This window comes from Tiliqua scincoides, chromosome 3, assembly GCF_035046505.1.
Source record: "Tiliqua scincoides isolate rTilSci1 chromosome 3, rTilSci1.hap2, whole genome shotgun sequence".
NCBI classification, from domain to species: Eukaryota; Metazoa; Chordata; class Lepidosauria; order Squamata; family Scincidae; genus Tiliqua; species Tiliqua scincoides.
The window spans coordinates 72,417,535-72,444,756 of NC_089823.1; the positions used below are offsets into that span (position 1 = coordinate 72,417,535).

Here is a 27,222-nt window from a genome sequence, read left to right on the forward strand (position 1 = left end):
ACCTGCCTTCAATCTCTACTTTGCTGGATTCTATCCCTTCCTTAATGTAAATGGCCACCCCACTTCCAACACGCCCCTGCCTGTCCCTCCTGTAGAGTTTATAGCCCGGGATTGTGGTATCCCACTGATTCTCCGCATTCCACCAGGTTTCTGTTATGCCCACTATGTCAATGTTTTCCCTGGTCACCAGACACCAAGTTCTCCCATCTTTGCCCGAAGACTTCAGGCATTTGCATAAAAGCATTTGTACATGGAATGCCTCAGGATGGGCTACTTATTAGGACCTTGGGAGTCAAAATGAAAACAAAACCAGACACAACTACCTAGATCTGATCAAGGAACATCTCCTTCCACTCAATAGTATCAAGAAAAACTTCTTTCAGAAAGCAAGATAAAATAACAATCAATGAAAATCTGAATATTATGACATTAATGCCCCAATTCTATCTGCCACCAGCCTACGTGATAAAGCAGTGCCAACAGAGTATGCCCTGCATCAATGGGGCGGGGGGGGAGAGAACCAGATGGCCTAGGAGAGGCAAATAAAAATACTTTTAATTTACCTTCTCATAATTTGCCTAGTTGCCAATGAGTCTTCTTGGAACTGTCAAAGGTCCCAGGAACCACAGGGGACATGTCAGGCCAGGAAAAGGGGGATTGAATCCCAGTGTGTGTGACTGCTGCTGAGATTCACCCTTGAACCTCCCTTTGCCTGTCCTGTCCTTCCTTCAAACCGCCTACAGCCTGCTCCTGCTGCCACCTTACCTGTTCTCGGTTGGTCTGGATGAGCCATTGGTGTGTGAGAGACAGCGGCAGTGGTCCCAAAGCACAAAATAGCGGCACACCATTTGTGATGCCACACTGGGTTTATGATGCTGGATTGTGAGATCTACCTCCATAAACCCAAGATTGGATTGGGCTGTGGCAAAGGTAACACATCACCAGCGTGCCTATATTGAAAAAAAATAAATATTATAGGTATTTCTTGTGCAATGTAGATTTAAAATTTCATTGTCAGCTGTGTGTCATAAAGCTTGTTTCATGATTGACCACTGACCAATCTATTCATGTTTGACTGTGGAAGGAATCACAATATGTTAATAGAGAATTGAGAACAGATTCATGAAGGCATGATTTTTATGGCTAAAGAATATAGACGAACAGCTAGGACTAAATTGTTCCATTTGGTGATATACTAAAATAATTTAGTACAAATTCCTTAAAGTTTAGAATGAGAAAAATCCAAACTACTTTGTATTTATATTTTAAAATACAGAAATAAATGGATCTTTAAAGTATTATCTAAAGTTACAGTAAATATTTGGTTTTCCTTTCTCAATGTTTCTTTGGCACACATATGCTAAAAGACAGGTGCCTGACATTTTGTAAATATGAATATCAGCCATAACAAATTGTTGTTCGTAAACTGGGAAAGACATAATGAATTTTGTGTCACAACCATATGCAGTTGTGTGGCTGGCAGCTGCATAGAAATGTGTTGATGGGAAAAAAAATTATTTGCAGTTTTCTTGTTATTTTTGAATATGTTCTGTTGGAATACAGACTCTTTCCTTATGTGAAATCCTCAGCTACTGCTTGGCTAGATTTAGAGATTATGAAAGAAATTGTAATAGCAGCTCAGGGAGCAGTCAAGAACTGTCTGTCCTGTACTGCCTGACCCTAACAAGGTTTTCTCAATGTGGCTTTAAATCTTAATGTAATGTACTTCAGTACTAGTTTTGGTGCATTTTAATGCCATTAATTTCCTCAAACAGCAGATACTATGCCTAGTGGTAAGATAGACAACTATCAGGACTACTGGCAATCAAGAAAATTAAGATGAATCTTGTGGATATAACAGGATGGCTTTCATCCATGCAAAATACTTCTCTGTAAACTAAAAGCAACTGCAAGAGGATAGGTTACTGCTTTGAACGGTTCATTCTTATTCTGTGTTCAGCACCCACTGCAGCATTTCAACCTCAGAATCCACATTTTTTCATACAAGTAGCATTTTAATGGATCTTTTGTGTATAAAGTAAACTTAATTACTAAAGAGAGCTTGAAGATTACTTAGCTAGTAGCAAGATGGATTCCTAAGGTAGTTTTCCTACATAGCAATAAATGGGAAGTTTGTGCACTTGATGCAGCGGTTTTCAACCACTGTGCCACAGCACACTGGTGTGCCGTGAGGCTGCCTCAGGTGTGCCACGGGGTCAAGGAGTCGGGCAGCAGCAGCTGCTGTGCACACGCGGGAGAAGTGGCGGCTTGGAGCCTCTCACAGCAGCAGAAGAAAAAGGGGCAGCCTGTGAAGGGACTTGGATGCTCCTGCTGTTGCTGGCGCCTGCCGTGGCGTTCTGATTGGGCAGCCAGCCAGGCAGCTAGTGAAACCTGGAAGAGCTCCCTGCGGCAGGCGGGAACGTGGAGAGAGTGAGGGCGAGCCTAAAGGTGGAAGCAGGTACAGAGCCAGAAGCAGCTGGCTGGAAAGGATCCTGGAGAGACCCTTTTCCTTGCCTGCAGTTTCCCAAAGTGACCCTCCCTGTGTTGCCTCCACTGGCAAGGCTTTGGCAGTAAGGGCGCTGGGCCACAATCCTATCCACTCTTACCTAGGAGTAAGCCCCATTGACTATAATGGGGCTTACTTCTGAGTAGACAAACAGAGGCTTGGTTGCCCTCTTTCTTGAATAAATGAGCAGGCAAGTGATGCTTTTCTTTCCCCCCACCCCACCTCCTCCCCTCCTGCACACACATTCCCCCATCATAATTGCAGTTAACCCCTCTCTTACTGCCCCCCCGCCCCTCCCTCTTCCCCACCTTCCAAAGTCCAGAGTCAGTTGCCTCCCTTTCTCTCTCTCTTTCTCTTCCCCCCACCCCAGTGAATCCTGCACTTGTTACAGCCACATCTCCTCACTGCACTTTTCTCCAGTACGCTCAGTCTCATCTCTCTTTGCCAACACTTCCTGGCATATCAGAGCACATCAACTGATAACAGTTTGAACAGACCTGCTTCAAAACATTGTTCTTCCTTTCCAGAGACCACATTTACCTCCCTCTCCAAGCTTCTTGGGAATTTCTTTCATTGTCATGTAATGATCTAAGGCTGCAATCCTAACCACACTTTCCTGAGAGTAAGCCCCATTGAACAAAATAGGACTTACTTCTGAGTAGACCTGTTTAGGTTTGTACCCTTAGTTATATTAATTAAATTAATTGTAACATAATAATGTAATTAAGAACCCCTGCTAATTGAACCCCTGCTAATTGGGTAAGAGGCACTTTTTCAAGTGGGTGCTCCTCTTTTTTTAGCAGGGGGAGAGTAACTGGCCCACCTCACCCCAGCACTGTCTGTTCTAGTGGCTGTCTGCTGGTATTCCTTGGCATCTTTTTAGATTGTGAGCCCTTTTGGGACAGGGAGCCATTTAGTTATTTGATTTTTCTCTGTAAACCGCTTTGTGAACTTTTGGTTGAAAAGCGGTATATAAATACCGTTAATAAGAACTAGTAGTGTGCCTTGATAACTTTAGTGCCTTGTCAGTGTGCCCTGACCTGAAAAAGGTTGAAAATGGCTGACTTGATGCAAATAATTGTCTAAGGAAAAGCAATTTAGTCTTTATGCAATAGTCTCATCAAGTCCTTGCTTAGAGTTAGCACCATGACAGCAAACCTGGTTATTTGCAGGATTTTAAAAAATTAAGGGCAAATGTGCTTTCCCATAAACTCTTCAAAGAACTAAATAAAATATATTTATAATATAAAGCTTACAGTTCCCCAGGTAGGTAGGGTATACCTGTAGGGAAGATGTGGTCCTGCTGGTATTCAACATTCTTTTTAATGAGCTGAGCACTTAACTTACCAGTGTGGTATTACAGGAGTATGTTGTATCTCTAAAGCATGAAATATGTATGTTGACATTGGAAGGCAAATGAATATTGACTTTAGTGGTAATTCTTAAATCTTCGGCAACCTTGGTAAATGTCAGAGACTTTTGAGGCCACCGTATGTGCTTTAAGTACATGACCAGATTTCATTTTCATTTCCTGATAAAGGTAAAAGGTTCATTAGGTCTCTATCTGATGTGCAAGCTAGTTTCTGTATGTAGAAATGTCTTCATGTGGAGAATTTTCAAAAACATGGTTTTCCCTACCAGCTGTCTGAAGTGGTACAGTCCCACAAGAACTATACCATGACTTTGCTTAATGTGTCTGTAGATCTCCCCTGAAAAAGGTATCATTCGGTAGGAAGAGTAGTCAGGTCCTCTTAACTTGTGTCTTTGTATGTGCGCATGCCTTTGGGGTGGCTGGAAAATGACATGCAGCTTATTGTATTTGATTGTCACTGTAGTAACTTTTCCATAACAATTTTTTTAGCTTTTTGCATGCTTGTATAAATATGAAGAACGCCAATTGCATGCTCAGGATCATTAAAAAAGAGATTGAGAATAAAATGGCTAATATTATTATGCCATTACAAAAGTCGATGCTAAGGCCACATTTGGAGTATTGTGTTCATTTTTGATAGCCACATCTCCGAAAAGGTACAGTGGAACTGGAAGAGGTACATAAGAAAGCAAAAAATATGATTATTAGCCTGGAGCGCCTCCCTTAGGAGGAAAGGCTACTGCATTTGGAGTTTTTCAGTCTATAAAGAAGGCACCTGCACACATGATTAAGACTAAATAATACATGAGATGGATAGGATGTATAGAGGTAAGCACTTTTCCCTTTCACACAACACCGGAATAAGAGGACGTAAACTAAAATAGAGTGGTGGACGAGTTCTAATGAACAAAAGAAAATATTTCTTTACCCATTGAGTAATTAATCTGTGGAATTCCTTGCCACAGGATGTTGTAATGGCACCTGGCCAAGACATCTTTAAAAGGGTTTTGGACAGATATATGGAAGAAAAGCCCATTACAAGTTACAAGCCATAATGAATGTATACAGCCTCCATACTTTTGAGCAGGGATCTCTAAACTTTTCAGCCGAAGGGCCGCATCAAATATCTGGCACAGTGTTGAGGGCCAGAAAAAAAATTAAACATAAAATTTAAATAAATACATTAAAGATGGAACTTCGATGAATGAATAAATGAATGGACTCACATGTCCAGGACTTCTCCAAGCATGAACACAGCCCAAGAAATAAAGCACACACTTAAATGGACCCCCATTTCCCCATCCCACGAGCACAACTCTGGTTGTGTTTGGTCAACAGGGCCAGAGACTCTCAGGGGATCAGAGGCTGGCCGCGGGCCAGATAGAGGCTCGCTGTGGGCCGCATCTGGCTCCTGGGCCGGGGTTTGGAGACCCCTGCTTTAGAGGTAGCCTATCTCTGAATGCCAGATGCAAGGGAGTGGCAACAGGATACATTATCTTGTGGTCATGAGTGAATGGGTGACTATGAGATACAAGAAGCTAGACTAGATGGGTCTTTGGCCTCATCTATCAAGACTCTTCTTATTTACTTATATGAGGTCAGTGGATGAGCTCAGAGACTCTTAAACAGTGGTCCCTAAGGCTGTATCAAGAACAACAGGTAAAATGCTGCTTAAGCCATTTCTGCCCAACTTTGCATATACACAACAGGGACCAAATGTGTACACCTGTGGGCTGGGCATAGTGGAAGTGGCTGCAGGAAACATTTAAAAAGGGGGGAAGCTTTGAATTTGGTAGCCACCACCCTATATGACTTGCACCCACAAAGAACAAATGTTGTAACTGTTAATTACAAAATTTTTCTGGTATGCCCCATACGTAATTATTTATGGATTTTATGGCACTTTTTGTATTTTTCTTGTGCTTTGGCAAGCTATTGTAAGAACTTTTGAGGTTAGTTCTTAGAGTATTAAATTTGAGAAATTGATAAATAATAAATGTGGTGGCTTACCCCTGCTAAGTGGGCGAAGAGGTAGTTTTTCAAGTAGCACTCATCTGTGTTTAGCACAGAGTAACAGCCTCTCTCCATTCCAGCACAGTGTCTTTTCAAGTGGCTGTTTACTGGTGTTCTTCTGCATCTTTTTGAATTGTGAGGCCCTTTCAGGCAGAGAGCCATTTAGTTATTTGAATTGGTTTGTAAACCAATTTACAGCCCAATCCTGAGCTGCCCAGGGCGCCCAGGCTTGGCAGCACCGAGGAGGGCTGCCGCTGAATCCAGCACCTCCCGCACTACAGCAGGAGGCACCTCGGGAGAACCGGACGTTCGTTCCCTTCCTCCAAGTAAGGTAAGCAGCTCTGCAATGGGGCTACTCACTTTGGAGTAGGAAAAGGCGGCCCTTGGAGTAGGAAAAGGTGGAGTAGGAAAATGCAGCCCTCCACGAGCACCCTGGATCCTGCGGAGCAGAGCTCCGCGGATCCTCCTCCCGCCGCCCCCTGGCACGCCTCCTGCTCGCCCTCTCTCCGCCCCTGCCGGCCTCCCCCCTCCACAGAACGCCTGCTCCCCGCTCCCACCTACCGTTCTGCAGTTGGTTGGTCTCCTGGACCACTGAGCTGCGGGGGCTGGGCGACAGCCTGGCGCTAGCCCAGCATTGACCGACACTGAGCTAGCACGGGCAGGAGCCTGGTGATGAGTGACTGTGCTCAGCAGCATGGACTCATGCCGCCGAGCATAGGATTAGACTCTTAGTCGTTAGACCATTTCGTTATTTGAATTGGTTTGTAAACCGCTTTGTTAACTTTTTTGTTGAAAAGTGTTATATTAGTAGTACATAAGAACATAAGAACAGCCCCACTGGATCAGGCCATAGGCCCATCTAGTCCAGCTTCCTGTATCTCACAGCGGCCCACCAAATGCCCCAGGGAGCACACCAGATAACAAGATACCTCATCCTGGTGCCCTCCCCTGCATCTGGCCTTCTGACATAGCCCATTTCTAAAATCAGGAGGTTGCGCATACACATCGTGGCTTGTACCCCATAATTGATTTTTTCCTCCAGAAACTTGTCCAATCCCCTTTTAAAGGTGTCCAGGCCAGATGCCGTCACCACATCCTGTGGTAAGGAGTTCCACAGACCAACCACACGCTGTGTAAAGAAATATTTTCTCTTGTCTGTTCTAACTCTCCCAACACTCAATTTTAGTGGATGTCCCCTGGTTCTGGTGTTATGCGAGAGTGTAAAGAGCATCTCCCTATCCACTCTGTCCATCCCCTGCATAATTTTGTATGTCTCAATCATGTCCCCCCTCAGGCGCTTCTTTTCTAGGCTGAAGAGGCCCAAACGCCGTAGCCTTTCCTGATAAGGAAGGTGCCCCAGCCCAGTAATCATCTTAGTCGCTCTCTTTTGCACCTTTTCCATTTCCACTATGTCTTTTTTGAGATGCGGTGACCAGAACTGGACACAATACTCCAGGTGTGGCCTTACCATAGATTTGTACAACGGCATGATAATATTAGACGTTTTGTTCTCAATACCTTTCCTAATGATCCCAAGCATAGAATTGGCCTTCTTCACTGCCGCCGCACATTGAGTCGACACTTTCATCGACCTGTCCACCACCACCCCAAGATCTCTCTCCTGATCTGTCACAGACAGCTCAGAACCCATCAGCCTATATCTAAAGTTTTGATTTTTTGCCCCAATGTGCAGTAAGTATTAGCAGTAATAGTAGAGGATGGTTCTTAAAGAACAAGCAAACTAGAATCATAGTTTAGTATAAGAAAGTTTAAAGGCAGCTCATTAGACTAAGGAAAGTAAGAAAACGTTGTATATTCATATATCAGCTGCTCTACAGAACAGTTGATATTATTTTGTTGTCAACAAAGTCATAATAGGAACACTTTGTTCTTGGTAAAACACTATCAGAAGTCCTGTAATACTGTGTGCACCATTTTAAACTCTGGCTGCTCGAAGTGCACCTTTCCAAAGGGTTTCCTGAATTAGCATATAAAATAGCTAGCAGTAACAAAGAATGCCTTCTCTTCAGTCAGACTGATGCAGAGTTCTAGGTCAAAGTTCATGAAATTCATTATTCAGAACATTATGGGTTATTTTCTTCCCCCAAGGAAGGTTTTTCCATTTTTTGCTCTTCAGTTATTGGTTTTAAAAAAAAAATTAAAATTATGGCAAATAGCATTAGAAAAAAGCAACTCTAATTTTAGATAGCATTTTGTTCATCACTCTCTGCCATACTTTATGCCTCTGCACAGTTGTAGAGATTTTTTTCTCCAAAAAAAAGTTGTCCTACCTCCTTGACAGTTCAGCATTATTGTCCACATTCTATGTATTTATAAACCACTAATCACATGCCCAATTCACATTGACAATCTAGGGATTTTTAAAAAGGGGAACAATGCAGAGGATAGTTTACGCTTCAGGCTGTGCATGCTAAGTAAAAACGTTAAAATTCTCTTGGCTGTTCTATTTATTTAAATAACTTTTCAGAAAAGTCTGCAAGGCCCTAAAATATTAGATGAGAATGGAGGCAGACAGCAACAAAGGGGGAAAGATTTTAGGAGAGCAAGGAGAGCCTAGAAGAAGCATGCAGGTTGCAGATGAGGTTGTTGTATGCATTTTAGTAAAGGAAGAGAAGATGGAACTGCTTTTGCAAAACTATTACTGAATACAGAGTAGGAGAGAAGTTAAGTTTGTATAGTCTCATAGGAATTTAGTTGCCTTGGAAAAGAGGAGGTTCATCATGGATGCACTTCATTGCGGGTGATAAAGGGAATACGAACTACGTCAGAAGCATCATCAGCACTGAAAGAGCCAAAAGAAGTAGTTTCAAGGGCAGTGAGAAAATAGGTTCCTCTGAGCTGATTTCAAGAACAGGCAGTGCTGATACCATGACAGGAGAGAGGAGACCACTAAAGAATTCTTCTGTTGCAAATCATCATCTTAATGTATATTTAATGAATCGCAGAGCTGGAATTTTTCCAGTGGGAGAACTACACACCATGAGGCATAGAGTGTTCCACAACCTGTGTGTGCCTTGTCAGGCTGATGGGAGATGGGTGGGGTTAAATTGCAGGGAGACAGTATGTGACTGGTTGGAGAAGCTCAACAATTTCCTTGCCTGACTCTTTCCTACAAATGCCATCCCTCGCAGTTTTAACTGTTTGAGGCTTCCTCCAGCCTCAAAGAAAGGAAGTACAGTCAATCATGAGTTACTTGATGTAGGAAGAGTGAAGCACCCTAACTGTTGATTCCTTAAATGCCTATCTAAACCCATATTTGTATTTCTTTGGCAGACATGTATTTCTCTGTCCCCAAGTGAAGCAGAGGAAAGACAGTGGGCTAGCAAGATCTTAAGAGACCAGAAATATGATAGGTTAGAAGAAGAGAGAATCTAAATCCTTGAATATCTCCCCCTTCTCTCATAGGCCAATAACAAGCCTGAAATTGAAGCAGCCCTGTTTCTGGATTGGATGAGACTTGAACCACAATCAATGGTGTGGCTGCCGGTGTTACATAGAGTGGCTGCTGCTGAAACCGCCAAACACCAAGCCAAGTGCAACATTTGCAAGGAATGTCCAATTATTGGATTCAGGTACAATACCTTGCTTTATCAATAGGATATCCTCTTTGCTCTTGTGCTCTGATTTTATTGCTAAATAGAGAATGTTTCAGTTAAATGCTATTATAATCATCAGGGAGGGAGACATATTGCATATTACTATTATGTTTGGAGGCTTTCATGAAGAGGAGCGTTGAAACTTTCTTATAGTGTTCACAGGTGTATGGAGAGAGTGCTATTCATTTATTAGCATGATTCTTTTCCCCTTACTTTCCAACAGCAGCTTCCTTAAATAAAATACTTGTTTTGTGTTCCCTTTATTCCAGTGGTTCTCAAACATCCCGGGAGCTTTACTCCTGGGGTAAGTCTTTGCAGGGGAGGGGATGAGGGCAGTGACGTGATCCCTAGGATTGCGCCGCTAATGGGGATGGAAGAGGAGTGCTTTTACTTACTGATGTGTGCAGGACGTTGCAGGAGCAGTGGGGAGCCCCACACAGCCCTCCGCAGGGCTCCACGAGTCTTAGAATGTTGGAAAACTGTGAGTGCAAAGCACTTCCTCTTTGCCTCACCCCTCCCCCACCCCTTAAAGCTACTGGGAGAGCTTTACATGAGCTGGTGGTTACGGCCCACCAGTTTGAGAACCACTGCTCTAGTATGTAAAATCAGTCATGCTGTTTGAATTGTATCTCTCATTTCTAAAATTGCACCTTTCTTAAATTTTGTAAAACACGCAACTTGTTACAATAAAAAAATCTAGACTTTCCAGAAGAAATTACTTTGAATGAAATAAAACCGTTAGGTTGTACACCCCATGATATAATGATCATTTTTTTCAGAATGAATCCACTCAGCCTCTCCTCTCTAAATTCCTCTTCACAGTCATCTTTAGCCTAGAATCTAAAATGTTGTTGACATGTTCAGACATCTGGATCAACAGCATGGTTACTATAGCAATGAATAAGTCACTGTGTTGCAAAATAGCCATGGATTGGTATGGCTGTTCAGAATCCACTTAACTGTTAAGTAAATTCTTGCTTTCAATTATGCTTAGATTTGTTTTATCACTTTGCCTCCTAATAACTGCTTTGTATGGTCTGCGTGCTCTTCATTCACATGATTTTCTTTGCATTGGTATTTATCCTCCTGTGCACCAAGCTGTTGACAAAGAGATTTTTATAATTCTCTCTTTGAAGCTCAGTTAGAGAACTGTGGTGGGGTGCATTGATATAAAAATGCCATCATTTTGTCTGTTTTCAGGACTGCAGCTGAGTGACCTTAAGTGGAAATGCAATGAGTAAATTAGGGAAGGATGATTTTTTGCTGCTTCAACTTGCTCTAAAGGGTTAACTGTTAAGAGGGAATGTAAAAATGAAGCTATGATTTGTTTAGTGTTTTTTTAAATATTGGTTTCTCTATATACGAGTTGCTTTTTCTTTCAATTAGTTTATTCTTATGTAGTAATTTCCATAATATGAATGCATGTTATCATATCTTCCCATTTGCCCATTAGGTGTCTCTCTTTGTCACCTCATTGTCATTATCCATATGAATTCTGGGCTTTTGAATGATTCATACGAATATATAACTCTTGTCATACCGCATCAGACCAGTAATCCATCCCAATATTGTCTCTTCTGGCTGGCAGAGGCTTTTCACAGTATCAAATGAAGCCTTCCCAGCCTGCTACCTGAGATTCTTTTACCTAGCCATGTCAGATATGAACTGGAACATTCAACCTGTAAAACATGGCTCAGAATGGCTCTTTTTCCAAATATTATTAAAAGTTTTTTTTTAAGTAGGAAATGAACCAGGACTACAGTGGTGAAAGTGCCAGATTCTGATCAATAAGAGAGACCAGTGGAAGAATGTCTCCAGTTTCCGCTGTGTTCAGAAATCAAGGACACAGATTGACCCTGAGTTTCAAAGACATGTTGAATCATCCATGAGATTGGAATGTATTTGAAAGCCTGCAAGGAAAGGACTGAAGAAAGTCACCTTGCATCAGACAAATTGGTCAACTGATTTATCAGTGCCTTTAGCAGGATATTTCAGATGTTAAATATGAGTTTTGTCACCTTCTGCACCTCAATTTGCTATTCTGTAAAATTATCATCTTGTGGAAAAAGGGTAGAGTGAGTCAACCAGCAGCCATCCCTATCCACATAAATTCTGCCATTGAGTCTAGTGGAGTATGGATTTTCCCCCACTGGCCACGATACAGAGAAATAGCTTTATTATGCTACAGTGCCCGGTCTATTAAGATTGACATTTTTACTCTGAAATGTTGTTCTTTCCCTATGTAGTTGTTTTTTTTGCTGAACACATTTTGGTTTTCATTTTCAAAATCCAATCTAAAAAGTGATTTGCCTTTTTTCTTCCTTGCATAGGGTTGGGCACGTACATCAATATAGTGACAGGCAGGGGGAGATCTTATACTGAGTGGAGAGTAGGCACTTACTAGAGAAAGGACAGCAGTCACTTGAAGACTACTCCCTGTTTTTTTCCCTCTCACCCAGAAAGGGTTTGGTGATTCTAGTGGCAGCTTCTCTAGCCTGAAGCTGTTTTATTCACAATATCAGGTTGGGCTATAACAGGGGTGCCCAAACCCCGGCCCACGGGCCACTTGCGGCCCGCTGGGGGTCCCCATCTGGCCCCCAGGGGGTCCCCCCACCTCCAGTGGGCACTCGGCCCAGCCTGTGCTGGCCCGCCGCGCAAGCTCCGCGCCTTGCTTTCCCTTGCTGCCGCTGAGCTCAGTGGCAGCGAAGGAAAGACGAGCCCAGCCAGCTTGCAGGGCCTTTTATAGTGGGAAGGTAACGTGAGACTTGCAGGTCTCGCGTTACTTCCCACTATAAAGGTCCCTGCGCGCTTGCCTGCTAGTCTTCTTTCTTGCCCAGGGGCTGGGCTGGGCTCTGCTCTGCTCCATTTGGCTCAGCTCCCTTCCCCTCCCCTCCCCTCCTGCAACCTGAGCCAGGGGAGAGAGAGAGAGAGAGAGAGAGAGAGATCACAAGGGAAGGGAACCCAGCCCAGCTCGCAGCAGGTCTCCCTCCGGACCACATGGGCAGGCAGCCCAGGCAAACGAAGGAGGGGAGGGCAAGGGGGCAGGTATGTGAAAGTGTGGAAGATCCCCCCTGTGTGTGTGTGTGTGTGTGTGTGTGTGAGAGAGATCATAAACTGGCATGAAGATCCCCCCCTTACTACGGTGGATGGGATCATAAGCTGGCATGAAGACCCCCCCTTACTAGGGTGGATGGGATCCTAAGCTGGCATGAAGATCCCCCCCCCTTACTAGGGTGGATGGGATCCTGAGCTGGCATGAAGACCCCCTCCCCTTACTAGGGTGGATGGGATCATAAGCTGGCATGAAGATCCCCCCTTACTAGGGTGGATGGGATAATAAACTGGATGGAATTCATTCATTCATTTTCAGTCTCTAATATATTCACTTATGTAAATTTATTTAAATTTGAAATGTAAATTAATTCTTTTTTTCCCGGCCCCGGGACACAGTGTCAGAGAGATGTTGTGGCCCTCCTGCCAAAAACTTTGAGCACCCCTGGGCTATAATAATACCATCATCCAGGACTTAATGTTGCTGAATGATGTCATGATACTGTTTCCCTGTCCAGATATTCTGCCCAGCAGTCTACAGGTTTTGAGTGTCTCTTCCTGAGAGGATAGGGATTCTATTAGTGTACTGCCCACCCTGCTGCCCAACAGGTTTCCCTATCTGAACCTCCTGGGGTGGTCTCTGAGCTGCTTTTAGAATTAGGATCTTTCAGTTGCACCCTGAATTTATACCCTGAACCGCTAAGAATAGTATGGTTCAGAATGTCATAGCTTCCATAACAACCTCGGGCATATCTTGGGTAATATCAGCTCTCACATTGGGCTGGGCATACTCTGAACCTGATTTTCTTAATTGATGTCTGGTGATCTCTTTCTTAATGGTGATAAACATTACTTTGTTATAGGCAGCTCGCTACTTGGTAGGATTTAGGCTTACCATAGCTTTTAACTTCTGTGGGGATAAGAGACCTATTGGGAAGCTTTCCTCCCCCCCCCCCCCCCGGCTTATGGTTTCCTCATGACACTGGAAGGATTTTCCTGCCACTTTTTTTGGCATTTCTGCTAATGCCCTGGCTGACCTCTGCAGTAGAGAGACAGTCTCTGCTCTCTTTCCACCTGTAGTTTTCTGAAGAGCTGAGGGCAGTGCAGCAGCAGTGAAGATACCCAAGTGACAGTGGCAAAAAAAAAACTCATGGATAGTCCAGCCACACAAAGTTATGTCCCATTTTAGGGACTACTCTGTGGCAGTGTTGGCAGAAAAGAAGCCGCTGCCACCCTGGCATCTGCTCAGCAGTATAGCTCTTTTGAGTGGTGCGAGGCCTGTAACATTATGGTTCTCAGTAGAATCTCAAAGACGCAATGTGACCAATTTGCAAGGCACATTGCAGTTTAAAACACATGCATCCAGCACAAATTACATGCCAGTTCAGTAGTTCCAACCAATATTCCCACTTTTCCACATTTTCAACTTGTGGACATAGATAAGTTCTTTGGAAGTGTGAGGCATCCTAATGCACTCTTGACCCCTGTCCATTCTGACTGGTAAAGGCAGCCAGTGGGAGACTAGCTAATTGGACAGGGAGGCTTATAAATGGCTCATTAGCCAAGGAGACCTGTTCAGCCTGCCTTAAATTGGTGGTGGCCCAATCTCATCTTAAGAAACCCTCATTAGACTCTAATATTTTAGACAGCTGTCAGCCAGTCTCCAGTCTACCTTTCATAAATACTTGTTGTGGTAACCCAACTCTAGGAATTTCTGGAGGAAACACATGATGTAGATCCCTTTCAATCTGGCCTAAGGCCAGAGTTTGGGACAAAAATGGTGTTTGTCAACTTTGGTGAATGACTTGTGCTGGGAGCCAAGTGAGAGAATGTGTCTGCTTTGGTTTTGCCGGACTTCTCAGTGGCTTTTGATACCATCAAGCACAGTATCCTTCTGGAACACCCAACTGGACTTGGGGTCACTGCTTTATAGTGTTCAGCATTTCCTGGAGTATACCTTTCTGAAAGTGGTGCTGGGAAATTCATGTTTGTTGCCTTGACTGCTTTGCCTATGGCAGGGGTGTCCAAACATTTTGGCAGGAGGGCCACATCATCTCTCTGACACTGAGTCAGGGGCCAGGGAAAAAAATGAATTAATTTACATTTCAAATTTGAATAAATTTACATAAATGAATTTATTAGAGATGGAACTTACATGAATGAATGAAGGTCTTGCAGTAGCTCAAGGCCTGTAAAAGGCCTTGCACAAAGCAAGGCTAGCCTTTCCTTCGCTGCCGCTGTGCATCACAGGCATGAAACAGCAAGCAGTGGAGGGAGCCCTTGTCCCACAGCTCAGGTGAGAGGTTGAACAGTCATAATGCTGAGAAAAGTTGCGTTGGGCCAGCATGGGCTGCAGCAAGTCTCTGGAGGGCCAGAGGCTCATTGGAAACTGGGAGCTCCCCAAGGGCCGGATTGGGAGCCCCCAAGGGCCGCAAGTGGCCCCCAAGCTGGGGTTTGGGTACCCCTGGCCTATGGTATCCCGTAGTGCTCTGTTTTATTCCCCATGCTTTTTAAGATCTATGTGAAATTGATGGTACAGGTCATCTGGGAGTTTATGATTGCATGTTGCCAATATGTGAATGACACCAATTTCTGTTTCTCTTTACCATCTTTGTCTGTGGACACTGTGATGTCATTACCTGATGACTGGAGTCAATGTTGGCCTAGATGAAAATGAAATCCAGACACAACCGTTTTGCTGTTGGTTTGGAAATGGACTGTCTACTTTCAGTGGGTTAGCACTGTCTTTGACAGATCAGGTTTGCAGTTTGGATGCTCCTGAATCTGGCTTTGAGCTGGATGCCCAGGTGCTGCCCATGATCTGGAATTCCTTTAGCTACTTTAAGTTGTTGCACCAATAGTGCTTTTTTCTTGGAGCCCTCAGATCTGGCTATGCTTACCTATGCATTGGGGACTTTGAAATTGGATTCCCATAACACACTGTACATGGGGATGCTTATAAAAACTGTCTGTAAATTGCAGTATGATACACAGCTGTAAGGCTGCTGACTGGGGCCAAGGGTCCTGACCATGTTACACCCCTCTTATATATCTTTGTTGTCTCCCTATATATATTTTCATGCACAGTTTAAAGCACTGTGATAACCTTTAACTATTTAGAATCTAAATCCTGAAGGACCATCCCTCTCCACATGCATCTGCCCATCCAGAGAGAACATCTAGGACAGGGGTCGGCAACCTTAAACACTCAAAGAGCCATTTGGACCCGTTTTCCGGAGGAAAAAAACCTCAGGAGCCACAAAACCCTTTTGACATCTAAAATGAAGATAATACTGCATATATAGTTTCTTTTTTTACCTTTATGCTCTTATAGGTCCCATTTTTATAATGTAGCCCCCTCTTCTAGCTTTTAGTTAGTTTTGTCATGCATTCTTGTCCTGTGTTTTCAGACACCTAGTCCTCTATGGTGTTTTGCCTGATTCCAAGGCCATTCTCTGCCTGGAGAATTATGCCCACTTTAAGCAAATTAGCTCCCCTTCTTTCCCCCAACAAATGACCCTGGTTTTGCCCTGCAGTCCTGCTGGACCTTACCTCCAGGGTAGCTCACCTGTTCAACCTGCAGAGGTCCTCTCTCCTGCCAGTAGCCTCCCACCACTACAGCAGACCCTGGGTCATCAGCAAGTCTTGGGCACAGCAGCCACACACCAAACTCCAGTGTCTCCAACAGTCCGTTAGTCACAAAGTCAGTCAGATTATCCAGCGCAGAGTCCAAAGTCAATAAGCCAAGTCACAGTCCAAGGTCAGATTCCAAAGTAAGTCAGTCAAATCAGAGTATCCAAGTCAAAGTCAATTGGCCAAGTCAGTCTCCTCTCCAACCTGCACTCCTTCTACAACCCACACCCCCTTCCTCAGGTGCCCCTTATATCCCTAAAGGCCCTATTGCCTTCAAGTGGCTGCAGCTGTGCAGCACACTCTGCTGGATGCCCAGGCCTTACCCTTAAAGGGGCCACTGCTGACACCACATCTACCTCTTCACCAGATCTTCCAGGATTCCAATACATATGTTGGTTATGACATCTGCTTATCTTACATGGATACTAAAGAACTCCCCCCACCTTCCAGAGGCACCCTGCTGGAAGGAAAAAAGGACACAGACTCCAGAGGTAGGGAAGAGAAGAAGCCAGAGCGGGGCAGCCACAGGCCAGCTTCTGCCCTGCCTGCCTGCCCTCCCTCACTCAGGCTGCAACCCTCTCTACACTATCCTGGGAGTAAGCCTCATTGGCTACAATGGGACTTCTGAGCAGACAAGTTGGTTGGAGCTCTCAGGTTGCAGTCCTCTCCACACTTTCCTTACTTATGAGTAGACCTGCACAGGAGGAGGCTGAGACTATAGCCCTCCACACCTTCCTGGGAGTAGCCCAGGGACTACATCGGGGCTTACTCTCGAACAGACCTGTGTGGGCTCCCACTCACCCGTCCTTGCGCTTGGCCTTGAGCAGGCTCCAAGGCTGCCATCCCAGGCACCCTTTCCTGGGAGTAAGCTTCATCTGCTGTAATGGGGCTTACAACTGAGTAAACACGCATAGGAGCAGGCTCCAAGGCTGCCATCCCAGGCACCCTTTCCTGGGAGTAAGCTCCATCCACTGTAATGGATGTCTCCTCAGCTGTGGAGGAAAAGCCTCTCCTTGCACTGAGTGGGGACCTGCAAGGGCTCACAATGGCGGAGGAGGGCATCCTGCTGGAGAGTTGGGGAAGGGAAAAACAGGGAGCTTAAGCCTGCAGAGCGGGCAAAATTGAAAAGGGAAACCACTGTGGAGCAGGTGGGGCTGAGGGGAGAGGGGGGCAGTGAGCTCAGGGGGTGGAGGGAAGCAGCCTGCCCTCCCAACACAGGTGCCTCCTGTTACCCCATTTGCCACTTTCACCTGGAGGAGACACAGCAGACAGCTGAAAGAGCCACGTGTGGCTCTAGAGCAGCAGGTTGCTGACCCCTGATCTAGGAAGACTGTTTTGGGGGTTCCATCTCCATCAAAAAGCAATTAACAGGATCTTTTCCACTGCATGCCTGGCCCTGTGGAATTCTTTATCAGTGGAAGTTAGATTTGTTTCTTCCTTACTGGCATTTCAGAAGAAACTTGAGACATTTTTATTTGGCCTAACTTTTCATTGCTTGTCTCTTTTAATAGGTTGGTTTTTATGGCTCTGTTGTGCTGTTTGTCTTTTCATTGTTTTTGCTTTGGGCTGCTTAGTTTCATTTGTGTGTTTTTTTTTATTTATTGCATTAGATTTAATTTTGTTCTTTTTATTTAATTTTAATTGCACTTTTCAAGCATGATAGGAAAAGGCAGGATATAAACTTCTTGAAATAAAACTAAGGAATTTTGTGTTGGGGCGCACAAATTATTTCCTTCGTACTCATTATCATTCCCAATAGTGGTTTGCTCAAGTGAGTGACTAATTCCAAAAGTGGAAAAAATATATATTAATGATGCTGGGGAGTTAAACTAGTAACGAAAGAAAGAAGGGACCTCAGGACAGGTGTATATACCTCCTGTATCACTAATATCTGGTGCAACTAGATTGCAAGAATTCACAACTCAGTGCAAAGTGTTACAAAAGCATTCTCCAGAGTTGTGCTTGTGTTTCGGAGCTATGAAAATCTATCAAATCTGATATATACTTGTCCATGAGATAGGAAGACAGGGAAAGTGAGCATGTGTAGGCTATCGATTAGTTCCGTGTTTCTCAAACTGTGGGTCAGGACCCGCTAGGTGGGTCACAAGCCAATTTCAGGTGGGTCCCCATTCATTTCATTGTTTTATTTTTAATATATCAGACTTGATACTACCATGGTATGTGACTGCATTTGGGGAAATGTTATAGACCTATACTTTTAATAAGCTACTATGTATATTCTTTTAATGATAATAGTAAATGGGACACTGTATTTTTCACTCCATAAGATGCACCTGACCATAAGACGCACCTAGATTTTAGAAGAGGAGAACAAGGAAAAAAAATATTCTGAACCAAATAGTGTAATAAAATATTTAATAAACTATAACAGAATAACATTTGAATCATGTAAAGTGAACAGCAGTCAACAGTGGCATTAAGAACCATTATCACTGTCATTAACAAATGGAGAGACTTAAAGGTTGAGTACTCTAGTTTTCTGGAAACCCCAAGAACTCATCATCGCTAGAGTCAGAATTTATGAAGCTCACAAAAGCAGGTGCACACAAATAGGGGATCACATTATCTTTCTGCTACAATGATGTTCTGCCAAATGCCAATCCACTGGGCCTCCTGCCCACTTAAGGCTGATCAGTCCCCCTTGTGCAACTCACCAGTGCAGCAAGCAAAAGTGAGTCCAGTTCCAGTCCACAGATGCCAAGTAAATCAGTCCCATGAATCAGAGTTACCAAATCAGAGTCCAGAGCCAATAAGCCAAATTACAGTCCAAGGTCAGGTTCCAGGTAGGTCAGTCAAATACATCAGGGTATCCAAGTCCAGTCACAATCCACAGTCAGATTCCTCTCCAACCTGCACTCCTACAAACCCTTTCTGCCTCTGGTACTCCTTATATCCCTGAGGGCCCTATTGCCTTCCAGTGGCTGCAGCTGTGCAGCATACTCTGCTGGATGCCCAGGCCTTACCCTTAAAGGGGCCACTGCTGACACCACATCTACCTCCTCACCAGATCTTCCTCCATTCCAATACAAGGGGGGGGGAGCAGATCTCTATACAGACCAGTGCAAAAGCAGGGGAAACGTGTGGGGGAGGGAAGATCTCTGTATAGACATCACAGCAAGACCAGTGCAAAACCCCTTGCACACAGAATCAACAGATGGAAGTTGGGGGGGGGGGCGCAGATCTCCATAAATACCAGTGCAAAAGCAGGGGAAAGTTGTGGAGGAGGGAAGATCTCTGTATAGACATCACAGCAAGACCAGTGCAAAACCCCTTGCACACAGAACCAACAGATGGAAGGGGGGGGGAACAGATCTCCATACATACCAGTGCAAAAACAGGGGAAAGGTAAGTCAGCCCCAGTAGAGTCAATGGGGCTCACTCCCAGGGATGCGTGGACGGGAGAAAAGCCTGCCAGTGGCTCCTCTCCCAGGGAGGAGCCCGTCAGGTGCTCACTCCCTGGGCTCACAAGCCTGCCAGGGGCTCACTCCTAGGGATGCGTGGACGGGAGAGAAGCCTGCGATTGACTCATTTCGCCTGGAGATGATCGACATAATGAGCACCCCTGCTCTAGGGGCTTGCTCAGCAAGACTGCCACCCCACCCACGTTTTCCTGGGAGTGATTCCCAGTGACTCTGAGACTTACTTCTGAGTAGACACGCTTGCTCAGCAAGACTCAGCAAGACTGCCACCCCACCCACGCTTTCCTGGGAGTGAGCCCCAGTGACGCTGAGACTTACTTCTGAGTAGACACGCGGGCTTGCACAGTGAGACTGCCACCCCATCCACACTTTCCTGGGAAGCGGAGCCGAGCAGAGCGGGCAGGGGGCGGGGCCAGGGGCAGAGTTTTTTTGTTTGTTTTGTTTTTTTGCAGTATTCGCTCCATAAGACGCACACACTTTTCCCCCCACTTTTTTGGGGGGGAAAAGTGCATCATATGGAGCGAAGAATACGGTAATCCTGGGTAGGCTTTTAGTCTAGAATTGTTAAAAAAATTTCCAGCTTGATGATGTCACTTCAGGTCATGACATCACTTCTGGTGGATCCCGACAGATTCTCATTCTAAAAAGTGGGTCCCCGTGCTAAATGTGTGAGAACCGCTGAACTAGTTAGTTATGAAGAAGCACAGTATTATCAGGACTCAAAATGAATTGCTCATTGAAAGAGCAGTTTTAGGTTGAAAGAACTAAGAGTAATTACCTCTCCTTTTTTCTCAAGTTCTTAATACATGCTAATAAACCTCTCAATTTGAGATCATGTATCTCAGCATGCTTATTTTGAAACGGTTATTCAAATGTTGCAGTTGTATATCTAACAAGAATAAGATTCTCCTGTGCTATATCTAAAAGCTCTAAATTGCACATTTTTCTTGCAGGTACAGGAGCTTAAAGCACTTTAACTATGACATCTGCCAAAGCTGCTTCTTTTCTGGTCGAGTTGCAAAAGGTCATAAGATGCACTACCCAATGGTAGAATACTGTACACCAGTAAGTAACTATCTTGGTCTCCCCTAATGCAGTTGACTGGGAAGAAGGCAAAACACTTTAGTTTTTCAGTTGAAGTTAGTGGAGAATTGTATGTTTGGGGTGTGCTTCCGTAATTAAACCAGCCTGTTCATGTTTGGTCTTTCACACATCAGAGAAATAACCATAATAATTCAAAACTTAAATGTCACTATATCAAGTTGTATGCTCATGAACTCTATGTTCAATATTAAATAATTAATTCTGTGTGTTCCACAGAAAGCCTAGGATTCTTTTGAAATGTACCAGCACCTTAATGCTGATGCGCACCAGGCAGCTCAGGATTGGGCTGACCGTGTTCAGTATACTGTGATTTTGCTATATGGTTGGATCTGCTGGTTTTATGATAGTCCATTTTTGTTATAAAACAGATTCTGCATCTGGAGTTTTTATGTCATCAGACAATTTCATGATTATGTACAAGTCAAGAAGTATGAGGGGGAAAAAAGACCTATTAACTAAGAGTAGTGAAATAAGTTGCTAGGGAAAGGTGAATTCATCTGCCCAGATAGTTTATGAGGTATACAGCACATTCCTAACTAACTTTCCAGCACCAATGCAGCCATGCCAGTTGGGCACATGCTGAATACAGCTGTGAGGAGGCAGTCATGGAGGCCTTCTCCAGGTAAGGGATCAAATGTTCCCTTACCTCAAGACTGCATTGCAGCTGCATCAGCACTGGAAAGTTGGTTAGTATTGGGCTGATATTATCTGCATAGTCTACATGCTGTGAGAAAAACGTTCTCTTATGGAAACAATCATGACCAAACATCCAAGTGCATATCTGCATCCTCTTTATTCCCATAATGTCTGAATCATTGTAATGTTCAGAAATATATGTAGTCCCAGCTAAATATTCTTCTGTGATGTATGCTGTAATCAGCCTGAAGAAAACACAGGTCATGGTTCAGGATGTGGACTCACCTCCCTGCATTACAATCTCTGAGCATGAACTGGAGGTTGTCCATGACTTTGTGTACCTTGGCTCAACGATCTCCGACACTCATTCTCTCGATACCGAGCTAAACAAGCGCATCGGTAAAGCAGCTACCACGTTTTCCAGACTCACAAAGAGAGTCTGGTCCAACAAGAAGCTGACGGAACATACCAAGATCCAGGTCTACAGAGCTTGCGTCCTGAGTACACTTCTGTACTGCAGCGAGTCATGGACTCTTCGCTCACAACAGGAGAGGAAACTGAGCGCTTTCCACATGCGCTGCCTCCGACGCATCCTCGGCATCACCTGGCAGGACAAAGTTCCAAACAACACAGTCCTGGAACGTGCTGGAATCCCTAGCATGTATTCACTGCTGAAACAGAGACGCCTGCGTTGGCTTGGTCATGTCGTGAGAATGGATGATGGCCGGATCCCAAAGGATCTCCTCTATGGAGAACTCGTGCAAGGAAAGCGCCCTACAGGTAGACCACAGCTGCGATACAAGGACATCTGCAAGAGGGATCTGAAGGCCTTAGGGATGGACCTCAACAAGTGGGAGACCCTGCCTCTGAGCGGCCCGCTTGGAGGCAGGCTGTGCAGCATGGCCTTTCCCAGTTTGAAGAGACACTTTGCCAACAGTCTGAGGCTAAGAGGCAAAGAAGGAAGGCCCATAGCCAGGGAGACAGACCAGGGACAGACTGCACTTGCTCCCGGTGTGGAAGGGATTGTCACTCCCGGATTGGCCTTTTCAGCCACACTAGACGCTGTACCAGAACCACCTTTCAGAGCGCGATACCATAGTCTTTCGAGACTGAAGGTTGCCAATACAGTGTATGCTGTAATTTGATTCCAATTATTAATAGAAATTGCAGGGTTTGACTTCTTTGTGCCTAGCAGTATGTGAAATCTAAGTAATCCAAAGAATGCTGGAGGGATCCCTGAAGGTCATATTTGAGGTCAGGAGAATTTTTTTCCACAGATTGGTTTGGCTAATTACCCTCAAATAGTCATCCTATTCAGTAGGTAGAGTTTGGCTTTCTTTACACTCATAGGGGTGATGAGGCCAGTGGAGAGAGGGCTGCATTCTGGAATTTGTTGTATGGAAGATCCTGCTGAAGATTATTTTAATTTTTTTTTGGGGGGGGGAACCATTTAATCCTACGATTCTACCATGCTTTCCCATGTTTGCCTTGAAGCATTTCTGACATGTTATGCTATCACATAGTATTACCACTTTCTTGGTCCAGTTTCTGGATGTGTAGCCGCTCTTAGTAAGAATCAGTGGTATGCACCAGCTTTTTATCAGTTTTCAAATGATTTGTTCTTTCCTGCTCTTTCCACCTCGGCTAAGATAATGACTACATTGTACATATCTGAGGGAGGGTGAAGTACAGACATGTCTGAACAACTATTGTGTCTTAGAAACTGAGAGAGAAAATTGTTCATCTTCAAAGACATTAGCACTATTCTCTCATCTGTAATTGGAAACGGTTGGATCATATTAGGCTAGCAATTGTTTCTACTTGCCTCTTCCTGACAAATGAACAAAGTCTTCAATAAAAATTAATGTAATATATAGAACAGCATAAATTTTGTAAAAGTTGTTCTTTTTTTGTTTCTCTCTTGCTGATAACAAGAGCAATTAGAAACTTAAGAATTTTCCAGTCCGATAAGCAATATAATGAGGAAGTTATAGAATGTAATGAGTATACAGAAAGGGATTTGTGGTAATACATATGGGAAGAGATCCGTCTGCTCCTCCTCTCTTTTCAAATGTACTCCTACAATGGCTCAGCAACCCCCATACTATACAAAGTTGACTTTTTGGAGTTCACTTGTGCTGGTGATTGACGTACCACATACAGAACAAAGGTTCACCATAGGCTTCTAAACTGGAATTTTGCACACAGTTGACCATAATAAATTATAAAGCAAATACTGTAGAACTGTAAGATGTTACTAACTGTTCCTTGAAAGCTGCAATGATCATGAATATGCTATGCAAACTGTACAACCAAATATAGTGGACTGCTGCTTTACATTGGGTTCATTTTACTGTCAAATCAATTTACAATGAACTCTCTTTAGTAAAATAAGGTTCACTGTACAGTAAGATGTTTACTTTACAATGGTCTTAGGATTACCAGCAAAAGGACCTCATAGGTGATAGATAAGCAGATCAGTAATGTAAATGTGTTTGGTAGAATCTCAGTCAATAGCAGTGTTCTTAATATTGTGGCTGTGTGTATGGAGCTAAGGATGCAGCCTTGTAAGTTGTCTATCATACTTACAACAGTGTGCAAACTGATAACCATGGCCTGTAACAGCAGGCATCTTTTAAATCACCTTTTAGAGAGGGAAGTAGATCAGTTCTGTGGCAGAAACTTCAACTTCAGAGATCTTGGAACAAATTACAAGGGGGGAAAAATTATTGGATACATATTACAATATGTTCACAATTCAATGGTGTCTCTGAAATGGATTATCATAAAGCTGGGGTCTACTGTATGCTAATTTCTGGCAATCAGATGGACTTTGATTCCAAAACAAGTTGCCCATGAACTAGTAATTCGTGGTAGTAAAGTACTTGTTTGAGGATGGGGTGGGACCACTGGTGGCAAGAGATGAGTAGAATGTTTATTCATGCCCATACCTCACAATTTTATGTTGGAAACCCTCACCAGTAAAGTGATATGATTGCAATGTTGCTTTCAGACTACTTCAGGAGAAGATGTTCGTGACTTTGCCAAGGTTTTGAAAAACAAATTCAGAACAAAGAGATACTTTGCAAAACACCCAAGAATGGGCTACTTGCCTGTGCAAACGGTGTTGGAGGGAGACAACATGGAAACGTGAGTAAAGCAAGATAAATAGTATCTCATTTGATAAGCTCTTTAAGCTCCCCAGTTGGCACCTGCTCCCTTTTACTTCCTAACTGCATTCAACCTCTTTCATTTCTTTCATTTTTGTTTGTTTTGGTTGAAAGGCGAACACAAGCTGACGTTTCAATTGCCATTCCCCTGATCTTTTCTCACCTGCGAACCCTCCAATAATTTAAACTTCAATTAGTAGAAGAAAAATGCCTGCTGTCTTATTGATTGCCTTAAAAGCCTTTAAAATGGATGGGTAAAATTTGGAAATGAGGAAGAAGGTGGAATTATGACGTTTTCTCTTTATATGGAAGAATATTTTATCAGTGTCTGTTTTAGTGTAAATTTAAATTTACAGTTCCCCATATATCCATGTGGCACGTCACAAAAGAATTTCTTCAGATTGAATGTTTCTTTCCTGTATTTTCTTTGCTTGTTAGTAGAAATCTCATTTTGAATGGCAATTGCACTATAGCTTGTTAACTATCTTTTCCTCATATTTTATTTCTCACATTTTCAGTTGCTTTCCATGGACATTCATGTCACTCTATTGGATTTTCCGGTTTTTGGATTTTTCTTTTTAACTTTCTGTAATTATTTTGCTGCTAAGTTTTTTCTGCCTCTCTCTTCACCTCCTCATTTTTTGTCTTGCAGTCCTGTTACTCTGATCAACTTCTGGCCAGTAGATTCTGCGTGAGTACTTTTGCCAAAGTGTGCTACTGTTGCTGCTGCCGCCTGCCTTCACTTTTTTTTGTTCCAGTTTGTTTTTAAGTTCTGTTGGTTTTGGTTTTTCTTTTCAACATACGTTCATTTCCCTCCTCCTTTTTCCCCCTCCTTGTTAAATTTTCTGAAAAGGAAAACAGAAATGTATTCCCTATCAACAGAATGATACACTAGCAAGGTTCCTTACACTTCATGAAATGTGTACACAATATGGTTTTTCGCTCTCTGATGTTTTATTTGAAGTCATGGAACTTAACCCTTCTTTAGTGGCTATTGTGTATTTGAATTATAGAGCTTTGGTTGCACAGTCCTCCTCCTTGAATGTGGAAATGTGCAAGTTAAATGCTTGAATTTCTGCATAAATATAAGCACCTTTGGTTGGAAAACAAGCAACCTTCAGACAACTAAGCATTCAAAAATATGTGCATTTTGGGAAGAAAAAAATCAAAGATGGTATTGATCTTCCATTTAAGGTCACTGCGCAATACTGTAGAAAAGTTCAGACAGTATTCATTGTATATTTAAGGTCATTTTATACTGTCACTGCATTGGGTAAATGACTGCAAAGCCAGAGTTTCTACTTTTTTATTATACTGTAAGTACAAAGACAATGTATGATTGGAATATGAAAATTTTTTCCACCAATATGGTAAGTTTGTGCATAATTGATCCGAAGTTAGGCATTTCTAAGACTTTTTTGTTGCAGTGGAGAGTTGCACTAACACTTAAAGTATTAAATATAGTGGAACTTAAAAATGTGGAATAAAAATCGTGAAATAATGTCTAATGTACCAGTTTCAGAAGCTAATGCTATTATTTCTCAACTGAGAACATTTATTACTTTAGTATTATAAGAATTCACTGACAAATTACTGTGGTAATAGCTGATATGAATAACTATCAACTTGGCATCTGGTGTTAACATTGTAACTTTGAGTGTGCTCTTAATTATTTGTTTATGCTACTTAATTCTCATGCCTGCCAAATAGTGACGGAAGGAATCCTGATACTAGCCTATGAATACTACTAAAATGGTTTTGAAAAGTGTTGTTTCTGTTTTTTGCTTGCAATATGAGTGATTACTAAAATAAGTCACACTAAAATTCTGTTTTTTAAATTAACACCAAATAAATAAGTGATGGTATGACATAATTTTCAGTTTGTTTATACAGTAAAACATAAAATATATTATGCAGCCCTGCATAGATTTTGCTGTCCTGAAAACTAGACCTATTCTTGAGTATATTTGGGGTGGTGAATCCAAAAATGGCATCAGTTTTGCCTGATTGGCGCTGGTTGGGGGGTCAGCATAGCCACCTAATATGCTGATTCAAGCAGCTTTGTCATGAGGATGCCGACACCATGGTTTCCTCATGAGAAAGCTGCTTGAAACAACATATAAGGTGGCTTTGCCATACCCCCAAAACTAGAGCCAGTTGGGCAAAGTGGAGGCTGTTTTTGAATTCAGCACCCCAAAAACATCCTAGATTCATTCAAACATCCTTGGCAACTGAAAAAAAAAAAGTTTCTTTGTAGGCTTGTGTTATGGATCAATGGAATAAATTAGAGATCAGCCTATTGGTAGATCACATCTGACCAGGCTATGTCCAGCCAGTTGATGATTTTCACGTGGCCCATGCAGCCAAGTCTATTGGCATTCTTCACAATTTCCATTTTTCAAGTTCTGTGAGAGACAGAGGAAGATTGACTGGACACCTGAGCCACCACTTGTTGAATTACTGACTGCCATGTGGGATTTACATTGCTTCGCCTGTACTTGCCCAGTTTCTAAATTTAGTGAGGTGAACTACAGTTTAAACTATGGACCAAATATTTATCTATAGTTGAGAAAATGGAAGGTGTACCTATGGCATCAGAACAAATGACCAGAGTAACCATCCCTTCCTGCAAATGTCTGAAAACGAAAAAATAGGTACTCCCGGTTTTTGTGATGAAACA

The 27,222-nt window shown here is 43.2% G+C and overlaps 1 protein-coding gene across 4 annotated transcripts in view; it reads left to right on the top strand.

Annotated features, from left to right (window-relative positions):
* The window catches only part of DMD (dystrophin), a 1,248,719-nt gene that overhangs the window by 1,184,715 nt on the left and 36,782 nt on the right, over window positions 1-27,222 (top strand). For all 4 annotated transcript variants that reach the window (XM_066619666.1, XM_066619670.1, XM_066619667.1 and 1 more), the window contains 4 exons: window positions 9,318-9,484; window positions 20,586-20,697; window positions 24,386-24,522; window positions 25,195-25,233. In XM_066619666.1, coding sequence (XP_066475763.1) covers window positions 9,318-9,484; window positions 20,586-20,697; window positions 24,386-24,522; window positions 25,195-25,233 — 455 coding nt within the window. The remainder of the gene's footprint in view (window positions 1-9,317; window positions 9,485-20,585; window positions 20,698-24,385; window positions 24,523-25,194; window positions 25,234-27,222) is intronic.